Raw genomic sequence first — 16929 nt, forward strand, 5'->3', positions numbered from 1 at the left:
CAAGGGAAGCTTCTCACTGGAGGAACGGCCATGGGAGGCTGCGAGGGGGGGGGGGGATTTTGCAGCCCCAGAGGCCATGCTTTTTCCCTTAGAATAAGAACAGCAAACATCATTTGCAGAAAGCTTCATGATTTATATAACACTTGCTTGGTCAGACTCCCCCAGAGACTCTGTCGATTCCCGAGAAAGGTTTTCCTGATCCTGGTAGGTCAGTGGGTGCCAGTCTCTAAGTGAAGGAACTTGAGGCTATCTGCTAGAATTGTCTCAACGTCCCTATGAGGCAGGCACGATCCTCCCAGTCTACAGATTGGAAAACTGAGGCTCAGCCGATAAAAGGGCCTGCTCACTACGGTGGAGCTCTAGCTGCTGCTCCTGTTACAGCCATTCTTCACCCCTCGGGGCCTTCCCCAGGGCTCACCCAATGGGCCTTATTCTCCTGATTTTAAGTACACCTCAGAACGCTTAGCACGAGGGCGCCTGGAGTCTGTGTGAGAAGACAGAATCTTCTTGGTGGGACAAGACATGGACAGGAGTCCTATAAAGTCCCAATGTCTCTTGTGGATGGTGGCCAATGACCCGGCCGCCCCTCCCCCAGAGAAGTCCAGAGCCACTCATGTCCCAGCTGAACCACTGGGATCCCCAACCTCCACCTATCACTATTGATAAGGGCCATTGGCCTGACTAATGACAGTCCCCTCTACCCTACCCTTACCTACCTGACCCTCCTGCAACTGCTTTGGCTCAGAGCTGGGTGCTCACCCTGCATGGGAGGCCACGGACAGATTTCTCCAGGCCATCAGCGTCACAGCATGGCAGGAGAGGGTGGCTTACTAGGGCAGGGGTGAGGAGGACTTCCCGCTTGTGGCAGGGGTGGAGAGGGACCTTCTGCTTGTAAAAGACTTTGATAAGGGCAGAGTCAGGGAGAAAGCTGCCGAGCATCAGGAGAGCATGGCTTTGGATGTCAGCTCTGCTCTGCTGCAATTCCCTAATCAGAGCCTCAGTTTTTTTCCATCTATGACATGGGGACAGGATAGTACCCACCTCATAGGGTCCTCTTGCGAGGCCGAAGCCTGCAGGTGGGTGGGGGTCAGTCCTGGCAGGCTTTGGGTTCTGTTGGCCACAGTCATGGCTGCTTGTTGTTTTTGTTGCCTGGCTTTTTCCACACTAGGCGCTGGCAGTGCTCCAAGGCATCGCACATCTCGGCGGCCTCCTGGCTCTTGCACCAAAAGCTGGGGCCCATGACGCACTGATCCGTGCCTATCAGTGGATCCTTGGGGCCGTGACAGGCTCCTATCTTCTTGCACAGGTCTGTGGGGTCCATCATGAACTTGAGACTATCTAGGAGCACGGGTTCATACTCTGCGACAAAACGGTGGCACTGCAGCAGGTAAGTCAATGGCAGGATTCGGCAGCCACCTTTGAAGGCATTCAGGATGTCCCTCTTGGTGCTCTTGCGGTCCAGATTCTGGGAAGACACGTCCAGTAGCCTTTTGCATCCCTGGCAGAAGGTGCCCTGGTTTTCCTCATCCATCATCAGGGATGGCGTGGTTGCCTCAGCCTTGGAGAGGGACCTTGCCTGCCTTTTGTTATGACACAGCCTGATGGTGTCGCACACTTTCTCTGGGGTGACTCTGCTCACAAGCTCCACCAAGCTGGGGCTATAGGAGTCCACCAGGGTGACGCACTGCTGGACCAGAGAACTGGGCATTATGGAGCACACTCGCTCCAGGGTGTGAGTGATGAGGGCTTCTGTGCTGTTGGTCTTGAGCCACTTGTCCATCTCCTGGATTACATTCAAGCACACATCACAGGTCAGGCCCAACTGCATCTGCATCTCGTTCTTCCGTGGCAATTCCAGCTCCAGAGAGGGGACTCCGTCCACAGCGGCCACTTGAGCCAGCCGGTGGGCAGGCTCTCTCTGTTCCTCACAGAAGCCCCCCTTCCTGCAGACCTCCTGTGGGGGCAGAGCCTGCAGCGCTTGCTTAGCAGGGACAAATTGCTGGTGGAGGTAGTTCTTGCAGAGGTCAGCCAGGCCAGACCCCAGGGATTCACACTGATTCTGGACAGTTACCTCTGCCAAGGTCAAGTTAGACTCTAGAGTGTCCTGGAGCCGGGAGATCAGCTGGACACAGTCGTGGCACACGGCACCCCCGGGCATCTGTGGTGGGTGGAAACTCAGGGCCCCGTTGGCTAAGAATGGAGCTATCACCTCAGTTGCATCCTCTGGAGTTAGCGGACTCTCAGGAGTGGCTGTGGCTAGGTGCCTCTGTAGTGTCTCACAGAGGGTGAGCGCAGTGCACACCGGAGCCAGGGCAGTGCCTGAGGTTCTGCTGAGCATTCCTAGGACATCTGAGCTGTAGTTATTCACCATCCACTTGCACTTAGCTGAAGACTCCTGGCTCGGAAGCCACTCACAGGTCTTCATGACTGTTGCCAAAATGTCCGACTCTGTAGCATCTGGATTCATCCCATTACCAGCAGCGGCAGCCACATCCTGGCACACACCGCAGGCCAGGGACCTGGCTGTGGGCTTGTTCCAGACAGCACTCTGGCAGTATCTCACGGCCTGACACCTTGTAGCTGCCTGTAGGTCCTGACACCATACTCCTGAGCCCTTGGCACACTCCTGGGGGCCCGAGATGGGGCTGGCCGTGGTGGCCCCAAGGAGACCAGACAAGAGAATCAGAGCACACAGCATAATGCCTGTAGTTCCACTGGCTGCTGCCTCTGTTTGGCTGTTGCTATAAAACTTGCTGGCCTGCCTGGCCTGCTCAGCAAGGTGCCCGCCTCCTGCTCCTCCTCAGCCTGACTCAGAGCTCCACCTGCCTGGGTGCTGGCACCGTCCTCTCTAGCTTCTACCCTCTTGGCCTTTCTACCTTTAGGGAATACCTCCTTCTCTCCCACCCCAGAATAATGACTATTTTCAAAGTCTAGCTTCTTTGGGGATGAAGCTTTCTATTCTGTGTCACACCAGAGTTGGAAGAACTGAATATATAGGGTGACTTGTGACTTATTTCTAACTGGTCCTCATGGCTATGTGCCTGGTACAGGCTCTGATCCTAAGGCCTACTGTTCAGGGGCTGAGTGGGCTGTTGACCCCACAATGCCTGTGTGAAGGCTGCTGGCACTCAGAGCCTTTCCCTCTGGAGACGTCTATAGAAGAGGCCACATGGCAGATGCACATGATGTTTGCTGAGGCTCGCATATACAAAAGGGTTCTGTTTCGCTGTTAGGTCATTTGTTATCTTCCGTAGTTTTGGAAATAGACATTAGGCAAGAGCATTGGCGCCAGGCAAACACACAGGTGGCCAGAGCCTCATCCTGTTGATTCGGTGGAGGATTCTGGAACCAGACTCACGTGTTATAGTTGACACACAGCTCACTGCTCCCACAGGAGTGGTCAGAGCAGGGACCCTGGAGGCTCTGTGGAAACCCTGCATGCCTTAGCAGTGTGAGTCCCATACATGGGTATCTGTGCCTCAGACTCTCGGGCTCTGGGTGACCAGGGGAATCCACTTCCCAGTTATGTGGGGCAGGTATCCCAGCTGCCTTTGCAACAGCTTTGCAAAGAATGCAGATGGTGCCTCCTGTTGCCCTCCTTCTAGGGGGCTGAGCTACAGAGAGAATGTGGAATGAGGTTCCCTGGGCCCTTTAAATGACTGCTTAGCTCTCTGCTTCCTTTGGGCCAGGGGAGGAAACAGGCTTGGTGAAGTGAGGAGGCTGGGTTCTCTTAGCTGCAGGACCAGCTGTACACAGAGGTGGGGCTCAAGACAAAGTGCTCTTATCTAGATCTGCCTGGGCAAGCCTGGCTGACTCACCCTCAGCACCTTACCCCGTTGCTGTTTATGGAACACCTACTCACTTTGTTTTTGGTGCTCAGGCATTTTTTTTTAAGCCTACAATCAACTCTGTTTGCCAAATGTGTGACCTACCATTTGACTCAGTTTTGATGCCAACCCCCTGAGGGTCCATGAGATCCTGCCTTAGGGGTTCAGACTATACACTGGCTAAGTCCTCTCCACCTGCATCTCTGTATCGGGAGTTCTTTTTTAAAAAAAAATTAATTTATTTTTCATATATACATAGTGCTTTTGCATGCATGCACACCAGAAAAGGGCACCAGATCTCATTACAGATGGTTGTGAGCCACCATGTGGCTGCTGGGAATTGAACTCAGGACCTTTGGAAGAGCAGACAGTGCTCTTAACCTCTGAGCCATCTCTCCAGCTCTGTATTGGGAGTTCTTATAGGCCTCTTCAAGCTCAGTTGCTCTCAGGGAGGTTCACAGAACCCAGGAAGGCTCTGTGCTGGTGATGACCAGTGTATCCTTCAGGACCCAGCTCAGGAATCAGCAGGAGAAGGTGCCAACAAGAAGAGAAGGGTGGGGCATGGAATCTCTGTGCTCTATCTGGGAGTGTAGGCCTCCAGCCCATCTGTGGGTTCTCCAGCCAAGAATTGGCAAGTCTCATGTAAGAGTTTTACCAGAGCACTGTCCCTTGCCCAGAGTCATGGGTGAGGACTAGCTGAAAGTCTCAGTACTTCAGGGTCTCTGGTGGGCAGCACTATCCACAGGCTGTCAAGGACACCAACTCAAATCACCTCACTAGTGTAAGTGCGGGCTCAGGAAATACTCTAGCCTTAAGGCCTCTGTTATATTTGGTTTTAATACACTCTCTGATTTAGAAGACAGTGGCAAAAATAGTTCAGAGAATGCCCATGCCTTCCCAGGAATACTGTTTATTCTATCTATACCTTATTTTCTTCTTATCCATCCATTCATCCATGCATCCATGTATCCATCCATCCATCCATCCACCCACCCATCCATCTGCCCACCCATCCACTCATCTATCCACCTGTTCATCTATCCATCTGTCCACCCATCCACTCATCTATCCACCTGTTCATCTATCCATCTGTCCACCCATCCACTCATCTATCCACCTGTTCATCTATCCATCTGTCCACCCATCCACTCATCTATCCACCTGTTCATCTATCCATCTGTCCACCCATCCACTCATCTATCCACCTGTTCATCTATCCATCTGTCCACCCATCCACTCATCTATCCACCTGTTCATCTATCCATCTGTCCACCCATCCACTCATCTATCCACCTGTTCATCTATCCATCTGCCCACCCATCCACTCATCTATCCACCTGTTCATCTATCCATCTGCCCACCCATCCACTCAACTATCCACCTGTTCATCTATCCATCTGCCCACCCATCCACTCATCTATCCACCTGTTCATCTATCCATCTGCCCACCCATCCACTCATCTATCCACCTGTTCATCTATCCATCTGCCCACCCATCCACTCAACTATCCACCTGTTCATCTATCCATCTGCCCACCCATCCACTCATCTATCCACCTGTTCATCTATCCATCTGTCCACCCATCCACTCATCTATCCACCTGTTCATCTATCCATCTGCCCATCTATCCACTCATCTATCCACCTGTTCATCTATCCATCTGCCCATCTATCCACTCATCTATCCACCTGTTCATCTATCCATCTGCCCATCTATCCACTCATCTATCCACCTGTTCATCTATCCATCTGTCCACCCATCCACTCATCTATCCACCTGTTCATCTATCCATCTGTCCACCCATCCACTCATCTATCCACCTGTTCATCTATCCATCTGCCCATCTATCCACTCATCTATCCACCTGTTCATCTATCCATCTGCCCACCCATCCGCTCATCTATCCACCTGTTCATCTATCCATCTGTCCACCTATCCACTCATCTATCCACCTGTTCATCTATCCATCTGTCCACCTATCCATTCATCTGCCTAATTATCTTTCTATTCATCTGTCATCTACCCACACACCCATTTTTCTACACAGATACATTAATGCATGCATATGTACATATATCATACATACATACATGCATACATCTGTCCATTCATGCGTCTATCCAATTATCTGTCTCTTGATTCACTTGTGCATTCATCTATCCATCCATCCTTCTATCCATTTAGCCAATTCTCTGTTTACCTGTTTATCTACTTGTCCACTCATATATTCATCCAGTTACCTACCCATTTTCCATCTATCCATCCATCCATCCAATTATGTATCTATTTGTCCATCCAGTTATCCACACATGTACCATCTGTCTATCCATTTGCTCATCCAGTTTTCAGTATGTCTTTTCTAAACATCCATCCATCCATCCATCTGTCCATCTGTCCCATCTATCATCTGTATGCTATCTATATGCCTGTCTGTCCATGCACATAAATAATTGCATGCAGTGTGTCACAACTGCTGTGGGAGGCTGTGGGCGAAGGCATTGTGTCCTTTTGCCCATTTCTTCCGTGTCTCATTCCTAAGAATGAGGGCATTCTCTCTCATGACCGCAGTGCATTTATCAAAACCAAGAGCTGCAGTGTTGACACAGCACTGTTATCCACCCTACACCCAAGTCCAGGCGTTCCAGGTGCCAGAGATGCCCTGTTCAGGCAGCTTATCTCCCAGGCCTACCCCAGTCACATAGTACATGCACTGTGCACGCTGCCTTGCTCATGTCTGCCTGGAGCCCTAGTAGCCTGGCCTTGTTTTTTTGTCACACTGGGGCATAGGTTGGTTACCTTGTCAGGCAAGGTGATACTTCTTGACTGGTCCAGCAAGGTCCTAGAGTGGCATCCTTTTGCACGGCCCTGGGTCCTCTAGGGCATCAGACCCAGAGGCACTTGAAACTGGTTGGTGTTTTTATGTACAAGAAAAGCTTCCTCCCCTCTCCTCAACCCCTTCTGCTTTCTCCATCTTTTCTTTTTTCCTTGTGGCTTTTGATTTTATTTTTGCTGTCCATAAATCTGGTTTATTGTGATTTTTGAACTATTTGTGAGTATTAATTCACTGCCATTGCTGGTTGGTTTGATGCCCAGGTGGCTCCAGTCTTGACATGTGCTGCACATGGAGCTGTCCTGTGTCTCTTCCACTTGTCCTCATGTCCACTTGAGCCCCTCATATCTAGCCATGACACCACTACAGGCTCAGTTTGGTTTTTTCTTTCCTCAGCCAGCCCTAAATTCTGCTTTTCCTTCAAGGAAAATGTTTAGAACCCATATCTGGAATCCAGGTAAGCCTGCTATGCCACTGTCATTTCCAGCCCCCAATGACACAAAATAACAACATTCTACTTCTTATTGGTGAGGAAAAAGGATGAAGGTGGAGGGGGAAATATGTGCTTGTGGAATCAGAGATCATAAAGTAGTAAGTGCTTGTGTGCATGTGAACGTATGTGACATATTCATCCATCCTCCTATATCTCCATTCATCCATCCATCCACCTAATACACCAACCCATCTAGCCATGTATTATCCCATCTACCCACTCAAACACTCATGTGTTCATCCATCCATCCATCCATCCATCCATCCGTCCATCCATCCATCCGTCCATCCGTCCATCCATCCATCCATCCATCCATCCATCCATCCATCCGTCCATCCACCCATCCGTCCATCCACCCATCCATCTGTCCATCCACCCACCCACCCATCCATCCATCCATCCATCCATCCATCCACTCATCCATCCATCCATTTGTCCATCCACCCACCCGTCCATCCATCCATCTATTCATCCATCCATCCATCCACCCATCCACCCATCCATCCATCCATCCACCCATCCATTCACCCATCCACCCATCCATTCACCCATCCATCCACCCATCCATCCACCCACCCATCCATCCACCCATCCACCCACCCATCCATCCACCCACCCATCCACCCACCCATCCATTCACCCATCCATCCACCCATCCATCCATCCACCCATCCATCCACCCATCCATCCACCCATCCATCCACCCATCCATCCATCCACCCATCCATCCACCCATCCATCCACCCATCCATCCACCCATCTATCCACCCATCTATCCATTCATCCATCCACCTGCACATGCACCCATTTTTTATCCTATTTGCTCATATGCCTCCTTGCATGCAGCAGACTGCAATCCAGCTGTCCTCCCTTGCCTAACCGTGAGAAGCCTAGCTCTTATTATTTTTAATGTATCTATTCACTCTCATTTTTGAATCCAAATACATTTTAAAATTTACAGATGCACTAGCCCACTCCACTGTGAAACGCAAAGTCTACTACCTAGAATTCTGTATCTGTTGACGGTGGGCTTTATTCTTCTGAGGAGGAATTTATACACAGGAAGTGCACATATCTTAAGTGGACAGGTCATTGAGTGCCAGCCAACACACATGCCTCTGTAAGTCAGGATGCACGAGCCTTGCTTGCATCAGTTGCTCAGCTTTGTCAATGTTTTCTACCATGGACTCATTTCCAGTGCTATGTCCATGCATCCAAACATATCACTATGTTCTTCCCTCCACATTATAATATCTGTCTGGGCTGCCTTCACCACTGTCTGCATTAGTTCCCTTGCAGGGTCATGCCCACAGTGTGGTCCTATCATAATCTGTCTATCCACTGTGGGCTGACATTTCTGACTTCAGCCGTGGGGTTGCTGGTCCCCTGGCACTCTGAGCATTCTTGGTAGCAGGATGTGGGCCTTGCAGGTTTCTATAGGGTGTGTGCCAAGGCTCCTCTCTGCGGAGTGCCAGTCCTCCTGAGCTGTTCTGAAATGGCTGCACCTGCTGTCACCGCCCATCACTGCTGGTGCCTGTCACTCCTTGTGTCTCTGATTTCAGCCCTTCAGAGATGATGAACAAATGCTCACTTACCCCCTGCAGTTTAACACTCTGTTGCTGTTGTTTAGGGTTTTAGAAATCCCAGAGCTATTAGAGCAGCATTTGTTCCCAAGTAAAGATTTTTCTCGTTTGGTTGTGGATGCATGTAGGCAGGTGGCTGGGGACCATGTTGTGGATGACTCCCCGACCTGGAAGCTGGGCCAGGGAGGAAGCAGAAGGGGGCTTGACTGCTTCATCTCCATGGGAGGAGGTGGGAACTTTCTTGTCATTTGATGAGTAAAGAGCATCCTAGGACAAGCTAAGCTGAGTGTGGCTACATATGTGGCAAGATACACTGACTCTCACACTCTGTGTGCTCTGTTCAGCCTCTTACTGCCTGGTGTCATCACCATCGGCCTCCATGCAGTGAGGTAAGGAGGGAGAAGGCCTGTGCAGCTTGCTCACCTGGCACTCCCACTCTGCTCTGGGGGTATATGGTGCTGCTACCTGCCTAGTGCAGCCTATCTTCTTCCGCAATGTGAGTCCCAGACCACATGGTCCCCCTGCCCCACTCTACCTCTGTCACGCATCGTGGTACTCTGCTGTCTTCTCTGCTCACTTCTGTTCTTCTTGGGTCTGTCTGGGTGACTCTCCTGTCCCCTTCCCAAGACTCGGTCACCACTGTCTAGCCATGGGTGGGCCAGGAGGAAGAGACTCACCAGTCACTCATTTCACATGTATTTCGCAGGCCTTAAATGGGAGGAAGATGGAGGAAGCAGGGACGGCATGCTTGGACTCAGGGTACTGATGGGCAAACACAACAGGCTCTGCCCTGTGAAAGTGGGGGGTGAAAGTGGGGACATGGCAGGAGGCCATGTAGGGGTCAGTGGTAGATAGGACTTCCTGGAGAAAGCCTTCAGGAGGGACACTATATGTTCTGTAGTAGGGATATAGGGTATGGGATGGGGTGGGGGTCACATGCTATTCCTATGAGCAGCAAGGAGGGGACAGAGAGGCTGGCTCACCATCAAGCTGTCAGTCTGACTCAGAGGAGTCAAATGCAGGGGTGAGACTCTTTAGCATGTCTCTGGAGCATGGGGTGTCTGGAAGAGAGCACCAGGTAGGGGGTCAGGGGAGGCTGAGACCACCATCCGATTTCCTTTGTAAGTGCCCATCCATGACTTAGCCTGTGGGATGTGGTGAGGTGGGGTTGGGGAGGACAAGGAACCTGGAGTGGAGTTGGGCAAGCAAAGGGCAGGCTGAATGGAGCAGAGGGACCTTGGCCTTTGAGAGCCTCTAGTGAGCAAGTCAGTTGGAGTCTCATTACTTCTCAGCCCAGGCAGAGCTGGACCTGTGTTTCTACAGAGCCTTACTTACTGTCTACCTACTCAAAGGTGGCCAGCATACAGGATCCTTGCCCCTCCCCCATAGGTAGGTCCCTTGGGTCCTGAGGGATAAAGGGCAAGGGAAGCATGCTGAGGGTCAAGTTGGTTCTGGCTTCGTCACTGGTGAGAGCAGCAGATGATGAGCCTCTTTCCTTCTGGAGTCTTGCTTTGTCTCTGGCTTCTGACCCCTCCACTGGAACCACCAGACTAAGGGCTCTTGGATTCTGCGCCCCTCCTGGCTTTCCAACCACAGAGCAGAGGCTGGAACCCACCAGCCAAAGCCTTGCACACCTGGCTCCATCAGGGGCTGCTGGGCCAGGAGCAGGAGTGGAAGGTACAGGAGTTCCTGCAGCTGCCTGGCTGGTTACTGCAACCTGAAGCCAAGTATGGTTTGGTTAAGAAAAGAACAACTCGTCCTCCCAGTTCCAAGGCCAGAGTCGGAGCTGTCCAGGCTCTCGGGGGGACCTCTGTAGATGTTGGCTGAACTTGTGACTGGCCACCCCATCTTTGCACCTGTCAGAAACAGGCTTTCATCTTTATTCCTGTGTTTGTTTCCCCCTTCTCAAAAAGTCATAGATTTAGAGCCCCAGTGGAGAATAACCTCAGCTATGTTCTTCTGTAAAGACCTAAGGTCCAAAGAGACCACGCCACAGATGCCAGGGGGTGTACTTCAGCATACTTTGGGGACTCTGGGGCCATACATCAACCCATGACAGCTGTGTTCTGGGCTCTGGTTTTCCTTGGTTTTCCTTGCTCCTAGTCATGTGCTATGGCTTGGATTGCTCCTGGTTCCGAGAAGCCTGGGGACAAGGCACTGTGGTAGAAAGCTTGTTCAGAGGCCCCTAAGTTGCTGAGACCCACCCCACCCACCCCCGGGATCACAATGCCTGGGTGTTTAGAAGCCTCTTCTTTACCTGCAGGTCCTCCTGAACATTTGGTGCTGTGGCTCCCTAGGCTGCACAGACAAAGAGACTTCAGGCCTGAGCCTCTGCTATTGGCAGCCCTGTGAGCCACACATAGACTCTGAAGGCCCAGAAGGCTGTCATGACTGTTAAAGTGTAGGGGTTATAGCAGCCTCTGACTTAGGACCTGGAGGACTTTGTGGCCCCATGGTGGCTGGAGCCCAAGCCCTTATATGTCTCTGTCTGTCTGTCTGTCTGTCTGTCTGTCTGTCTGTCTGTCTGTCTGTCTGTCTTTCTCTGTCCTTCCATGTGGCTGGGACAAGCCCAGGTTCCAAATACTGATTATACTGATGAATTATCTTTATGTACTAGCCATGCTGTCTTCCTCGGAGCTCTAGTCCTCCCAGCACGCCCACAGACTTCTGCAGTGTTTAGAGGCTACCTCTGGGCAGCTCCAGATCTCTCAGATCTGAGGAGCCTTCAGGCCCACCTTGCCCCTAAGAACTGGGGGAAACAGAAAGATCTCCCCCAGGATAAGTAGGTCAGCACCTCCCAGGTGGAGGGAGGAGCTGAGCCAGTGGGCAGGGTCCCTCTTCCCATGCAGGTCCTAGAGCTGAAGCTGGGCCTTGTGGTGTTTGGCTGTTCTCCTATGTGCATTCAGCTGTTATTTACTGGGTATCGATTCTGCACCGAGTGCTATTCTGGGTGCTGTGGATACTTGAGTTAACTAGATAGAGGGCAATCCAAACTCCTGAGACTTTACTCCAGGGGAAAGGAGTGAAAATTAAGCAACAAACCTAGTAAGTGTGATAGTGGATGGGGGGAGGCGAGTGGGAAGGGAGCAGAGAGAAATCCTACACTTTGCAAGGGGATCAGGAGAGTCCTGTGTATGGTCGGAAATGGCCTTGGTGACTTGGCAGTTTTTGGGTGAGGACTCCGGAGAAGGCGTGGGAGAAAGCCAGGAGGAAATCTGATTATGTACTAAGCAGGGAGGCTGACATGTACAAAGGTCCTGAGGCAGGCGATGCAGGCATGGCAAGGAAGCAGAGTGTGTGGGGGAAGGAGCAGGGGGAACTGGAATTAGAAAGACAACATACTAAGGACTCTGGCTGAACCTTTGAGGAAAGTGAGTCGGAGGGCAGGCATTGCAGAGAGCAGAGCAGCGATATGATCTGAGAAGACATGTGTGGGGATCGGCCCCAGGCAAGGGTGGCAGCTGGAACAGCCAGCCAGCAGTAGGACTGGGTGGTGACCTTGAATTCCAAATCTGCTGGCAGTTGGATTTGCTGATTGATGGTTTAAATTTGGGACAGGAGAGAAAGCATTTGAGACAGCACCAAACGTTTAACCCGCGCTATGGAGAAGACTGTCAGGAGGAGGAACCTAGGCAGGCACACATGTCCTGGGTGTCATTGCATCACCCAAGGAAGAGCAGGTGTCTGCTCAGGGTGTGGTGTGGAGGAGGATGGGGGAGCAGAGAATGGGGCCACGCTGTGGGCAGTGGGAAGGAAGGAGGGGTAAGCACAGGTTTGCACCATAGGGTAGCTTTCTCTCGCCACAGAAGAAGCACACTGGCTAGGGCAGCAAGTGAGGACAGGACACTAGCATGATGCGGACAACAGCCTGGACCCTGCCCTCCCCCCACATTGTAAGGCCTCAGCAGAGAGCTGGGTCCAGGAACAAGTGTGGGATCCCACTCTCTGTTGACAGTTGAGATCTGAGGTCAGGGATGTCTAGGGGTGGTGTGGGGAGGAGCCAGAGATGGCTGGGAGCTCTGGAGAAACATGAGGCTATAATATAGAGGGGTAAGGAAGTGGAGTGCGTGTATTGGCCTTGGAAGAGGTCTGTGAACAGCCATGACTGGGCACCTTGGCCTTGCTATAGAAGCTATCTGGGAGACAGAAACAAGGGAGGCAGTGGGCCAGGGGTGCTGGGAGCCTTTCTCTCAGTTGGAATGTGACCTCAGTCAGCCCCTCACATGTGCCTTACTCTTCTCACATACCTTTTAGTCAGGGTCACACCTTGAAATGCTGAGGTTTTAATTCCCTGGGAAGCACAGCACCCTGGATGGGCCAGATGGGCCATTTAAACTTCCACCCTGGCCTGGGGCAGGGCAAGGGGTGAGACTGGCTTGCCAGGTGTCTGGAGCACACTCCTAGACCAAGAGCCGAAGCCTGCCTGCCTCACAGCTCTTTCCTTCTTGTCTTTCTCTTGTGCCCTCTGTTTGCCCTTTCCTCTTTCCCCCCCTGTCTTTCTCTGTCGTGCTTTCCTTCTCTTCTTTCGTCCTCCCCTGTGTGTTTTGGTGTGCAGCTATATTTTCCTTACAGGAAGTGAGAGTGGGTAGCAGATTGAAGAATGGATGGATGGAGGGCAGAGGCAGAGAAGGGACAGTGGAGAGGACCCTGAATATCCAAATTATTGGGCAAGGCTGGCCAACCACGGGCCACGCTAATCCCAGCCTCCTGCTAGCCCTGTGTCCCCTGCCTTCCTTTAGAGCCTGTGCCTTCTCCTGGGTCAGCCAAAGTCCACACACAGCTCCCACATGAGGAGCTGGCCAATCCCCTCATTCTGAAACTAAGTGTCCCTGATCAAGGTGACACAGGGATGTTGGGAAGGGGGCATCTGCCCCGGCTCTGGGAACAGCCCTGATGCTTGCTGTTATGGATGCCCCATTCATTCAGAGCTCTCCCACTGCTCTTCCAAGGTGTCCTTTCTGAGCTTCTGCATCCAAACTCCCCAGCATGCTGCCCATGAGGTGAGATGTATGGCTGCCTGTGGCTCCACCCTTTCAGGTGGTATAGGGAGGATCTGGTGCAGTGAGCCAGGCTGAGGTGAGCAATGGGCTCCAGTGTACAGAGGGCCTCCAACCCCAGCAGCATCTCCATTCTCTGCTACCCATGGCTGCAGCCTCGTCTTTAGCCTTCTTTTTAAGAGCCTCCTCTGGCTGTCACAGCAAACGACCCCTGAGACCACCAAAGGACGCCTCGAGATTGCTTATGCAGGCTGTAAGGCAGGTACATGGTCTAGCCCAGGATGAGAGTAGAGCACTGAGGGCAGAGCTGGTGGTAGTTGGGTGATGATGGGACTGAGACCTAGGAAGACCCTACCCAAAGGGAATCCCCAAAGGGATCTCTTCAAGGTCTCTGTATGTCAAGTTGCCTTGGCTCTCCAGGACAGTCTAGGGGACAAGGAAAGCATCCCCCTCTGCCTGGGGTCCACCAATGGGCAATCAAATGACCGCAGGCCTAGTCCTAAGGAAGCAAGCCCAAACCTCACTGCCCTAACCACACTCTCCGTTCTTCATCCAGCAGGGTCTGGAAGAGCAAGGACTTTCTTCAAGGGTACTAAGAAGTCACTGGGGCTGGTACAAACGTGCTGACCTGGCACGCAGGGTTTAGCTGGGAGGTAGAACCAGGCTGGAGAGGACACACCCCAGTCACAGGGGTGAGGGAGCTTTCCTCATCGGCTGGAGATGATGGGTACCATCTCTGTCCCTGAACAGACTCACGTTGGACACTCTGTCCACATGTACCCCTTATTTGAGGGATGCCCTCAAAGTCCTAAGACAAGGTGCTGAGTTTGGGAGCAGAAAGTGACCTCTGAGGAGACATCCTAAACACAGGTGTGACAGTCATCACTGTGGGGAGAGCTCAGTGACTTTGTGGACCCTAGGAGACAGTGTGGGTGTTCCACCTGAAGGAGGAGGAGTTGTTGTTCCCATACCCCAAGTCGCATCCCATCCATCACTGGCAAAGGACAGGGCCTTCTACCCTCACTCTGGTTCCCTCCGGCAAGCTGAGAGTCTGACTTTGAGCCACAGCAGTAGTCATGGCTGTGGTACCTAGTCAGGGCAGAAGGAACTCAGACTCTGAAGCTAGCTGGCCTGCTTTCAGACCTTGGATTTCTGTCTGCTAGATACCCCAGTTTCTACTCCTGTAGCCATGGCTTGAGGTCCCAGGGTAATGTACCCAGAGGGATGACAGAGTCACCTTTGCCCAGGGTCTACTGGCAGGAGCTTAGTGACATGCAGCCTCCAAGAATCCCTCCCTGCTCTCTGTAGTTGCTGTGGGACAGAGCCATAAACCTGGCCCGCCAGGCCGTCAGTGCATCTGTGGGACCTGGGATGCAGGTTTTCCCAGCTCAAAGATCAATAATTGCAGTCAGATGACAGGGTAGAGGGCCTGGATTGGCTCCGCTGTTCCCTCCACCTGGGGCCTACAGAACTTTTTAGAAAAGCCAGGAACATTCCATTCTCTCCTATGCTTCCCAGGAGATCTGTTTTTGTTTTGGAAGACTGGCAGGGGAGCCTGAAACAGCTGGACAGCCCTGGGGTGGGGGAGGGTGCAGGACAGAGGCTTTTGCCGGGGGAGCCCCTTCTGAGGCCCCCATGAGGCCTGACAAAAGGGTAGTCCCATGCAGGGCAGTGCACCTAGCTGGGGGTGGATGTCACCAAGCTCCAGGCCATGGGACCCAACCTTACTGTGGTTCACCCTCTTCTTTATTCATCATGTTGGCAAGATACAGCTCGCATAAGCCTGTGCTTTCTCATCACTCTTTTTTTTTTTTTGGAGATCACTCAGCTCTAGATGAGCCCTGAGGCATTGCCTCTGTTGACCCATTTCGTAGATGGAAAAGCCCATTCACACATTGGCAACATGGCCTTCAAAGCATGAACATCTCAGTATCGGGGTCTTCAGATACTCAGGGGCTGTCTGAAGTGGGCTGAGGACAGGAACCCGCTCTTGTTGGCTTTTGACTGGAGGTGGGAGGTGCAGTTGTACCAGCAAAATCCTGTGATTAGAAAGACACTCAACTACCGGGGCATGATGGTGCATGCCTTTAATCCCAGCATTTGGGAGGCAGAGGCAGGCAGATCTCTGTGAGTTGGAGGCCAGCCTGGTCTACAAAGCAAGTCCAGGACAGTCAAGGCTAACACAGAGAGACTCTGTGTCGAAAAACCAAAAAAAAAAAAAAAAAAAAAGACACTCAACTAACACATGGAGCCCCACCTCCCCTGAGTTTAGACAGATGTGTGTGTTCCCGCACATGTGTTGTAGATTCTTGGAAAGAGAAACATCACGAAGCCAGCTATGTCTACCCCCACCCCTTACACTGTTACTCTCTGTCTCTGGACCCATGTACTCAAATTCTGCTGCCTCTGTGGCCTGTTTCTAAAGTGTTTAGACTGCCCCCTGCTGCCCAGGCTTGTAGGACCTGCTCGCAGGTGGCCTCACGGCTTCCTTTCTGAGGGAGCCAGTCCTCCACACCCCAGCTTTCTGCTGTTGCAGTCAGGTCATTCCACGTCCAGCTGGAAGCGTTAGTGTGTGGGAACTACCGATGGACTGCACCTCAGGGAACCTTCCTGAAGTATCTGAGCCCCACATAAGGCTTCCTCCTCTGAGTCCTGAGCTACCTGGTCACCCTTGTGTAACAGCAGGGAGATTTTCTCCTCCCTTCTTCCTTTTTACCTCCTTCCTCTCTCTCTTCTCTCCTTCCCTGGCTCCGCACCCTTCAGAAGCTTAGCGCAGTGGCATACAGTTAACCTCCTATTCACAAGGGGAACGGGGGCCAGCTGCCAGAGGCTTAGTGTCTGCCTCTACCTGTGAAGCAGGCCTGCCCCCTCCTTTACCTGTCCCCTCCCCTTGCCTGTCCCCACTTCTTCTTCTTTTTTTTTTTTTAAATTACTTTTATTTTTTGAGATTAGAGTATATTTTACATTTTCCTCTTCCCTTTCCTCCCTTCAACCCCTCCCTTGTCATGATTCCTGCATTCTCTTTCAAATCCACCGTCTTTTTCTTTTTTCTTTTTTTTTTAAAATTAATTTATTCTTGTTACATCTCAATGGTTATCCCATCCCTTGTATCCTCCCATTCTTCCCTCCCTCCCATTTTCTCCTTATTCCCCTCCCCTTTGACTGTGCCTGAGGGGGACTTCCTCCCCCTGTATATGT

The 16929-nt window shown here is 51.9% G+C and overlaps 2 protein-coding genes across 5 annotated transcripts in view; one reads left to right on the forward strand and one right to left on the reverse strand.

The window, feature by feature from the left end:
- SORCS2 (sortilin related VPS10 domain containing receptor 2) overlaps nucleotides 1–16929 on the forward strand; it is a 438679-nt gene that overhangs the window by 239916 nt on the left and 181834 nt on the right. The gene's annotated exons all lie outside the window — the stretch shown is intronic.
- Nucleotides 113–2757, reverse strand: PSAPL1 (prosaposin like 1). Its single transcript, XM_084797416.1, has one exon. It carries the CDS (start codon nucleotides 2696–2698, stop codon nucleotides 1124–1126), a length of 1575 nt encoding a protein of 524 aa, XP_084653542.1. The 5' UTR covers nucleotides 2699–2757; the 3' UTR covers nucleotides 113–1123.

This window comes from Acomys minous (assembly GCF_964271855.1).
Source record: "Acomys minous genome assembly, chromosome: 10".
Classification (NCBI taxonomy): domain Eukaryota; kingdom Metazoa; phylum Chordata; class Mammalia; order Rodentia; family Muridae; genus Acomys; species Acomys minous.

Bases quoted from the DNA above. Each gene is read 5' to 3' on its own strand.
- PSAPL1 (XM_084797416.1), bottom strand. From the start codon at position 2,698: ATGCTGTGTGCTCTGATTCTCTTGTCTGGTCTCCTTGGGGCCACCACG.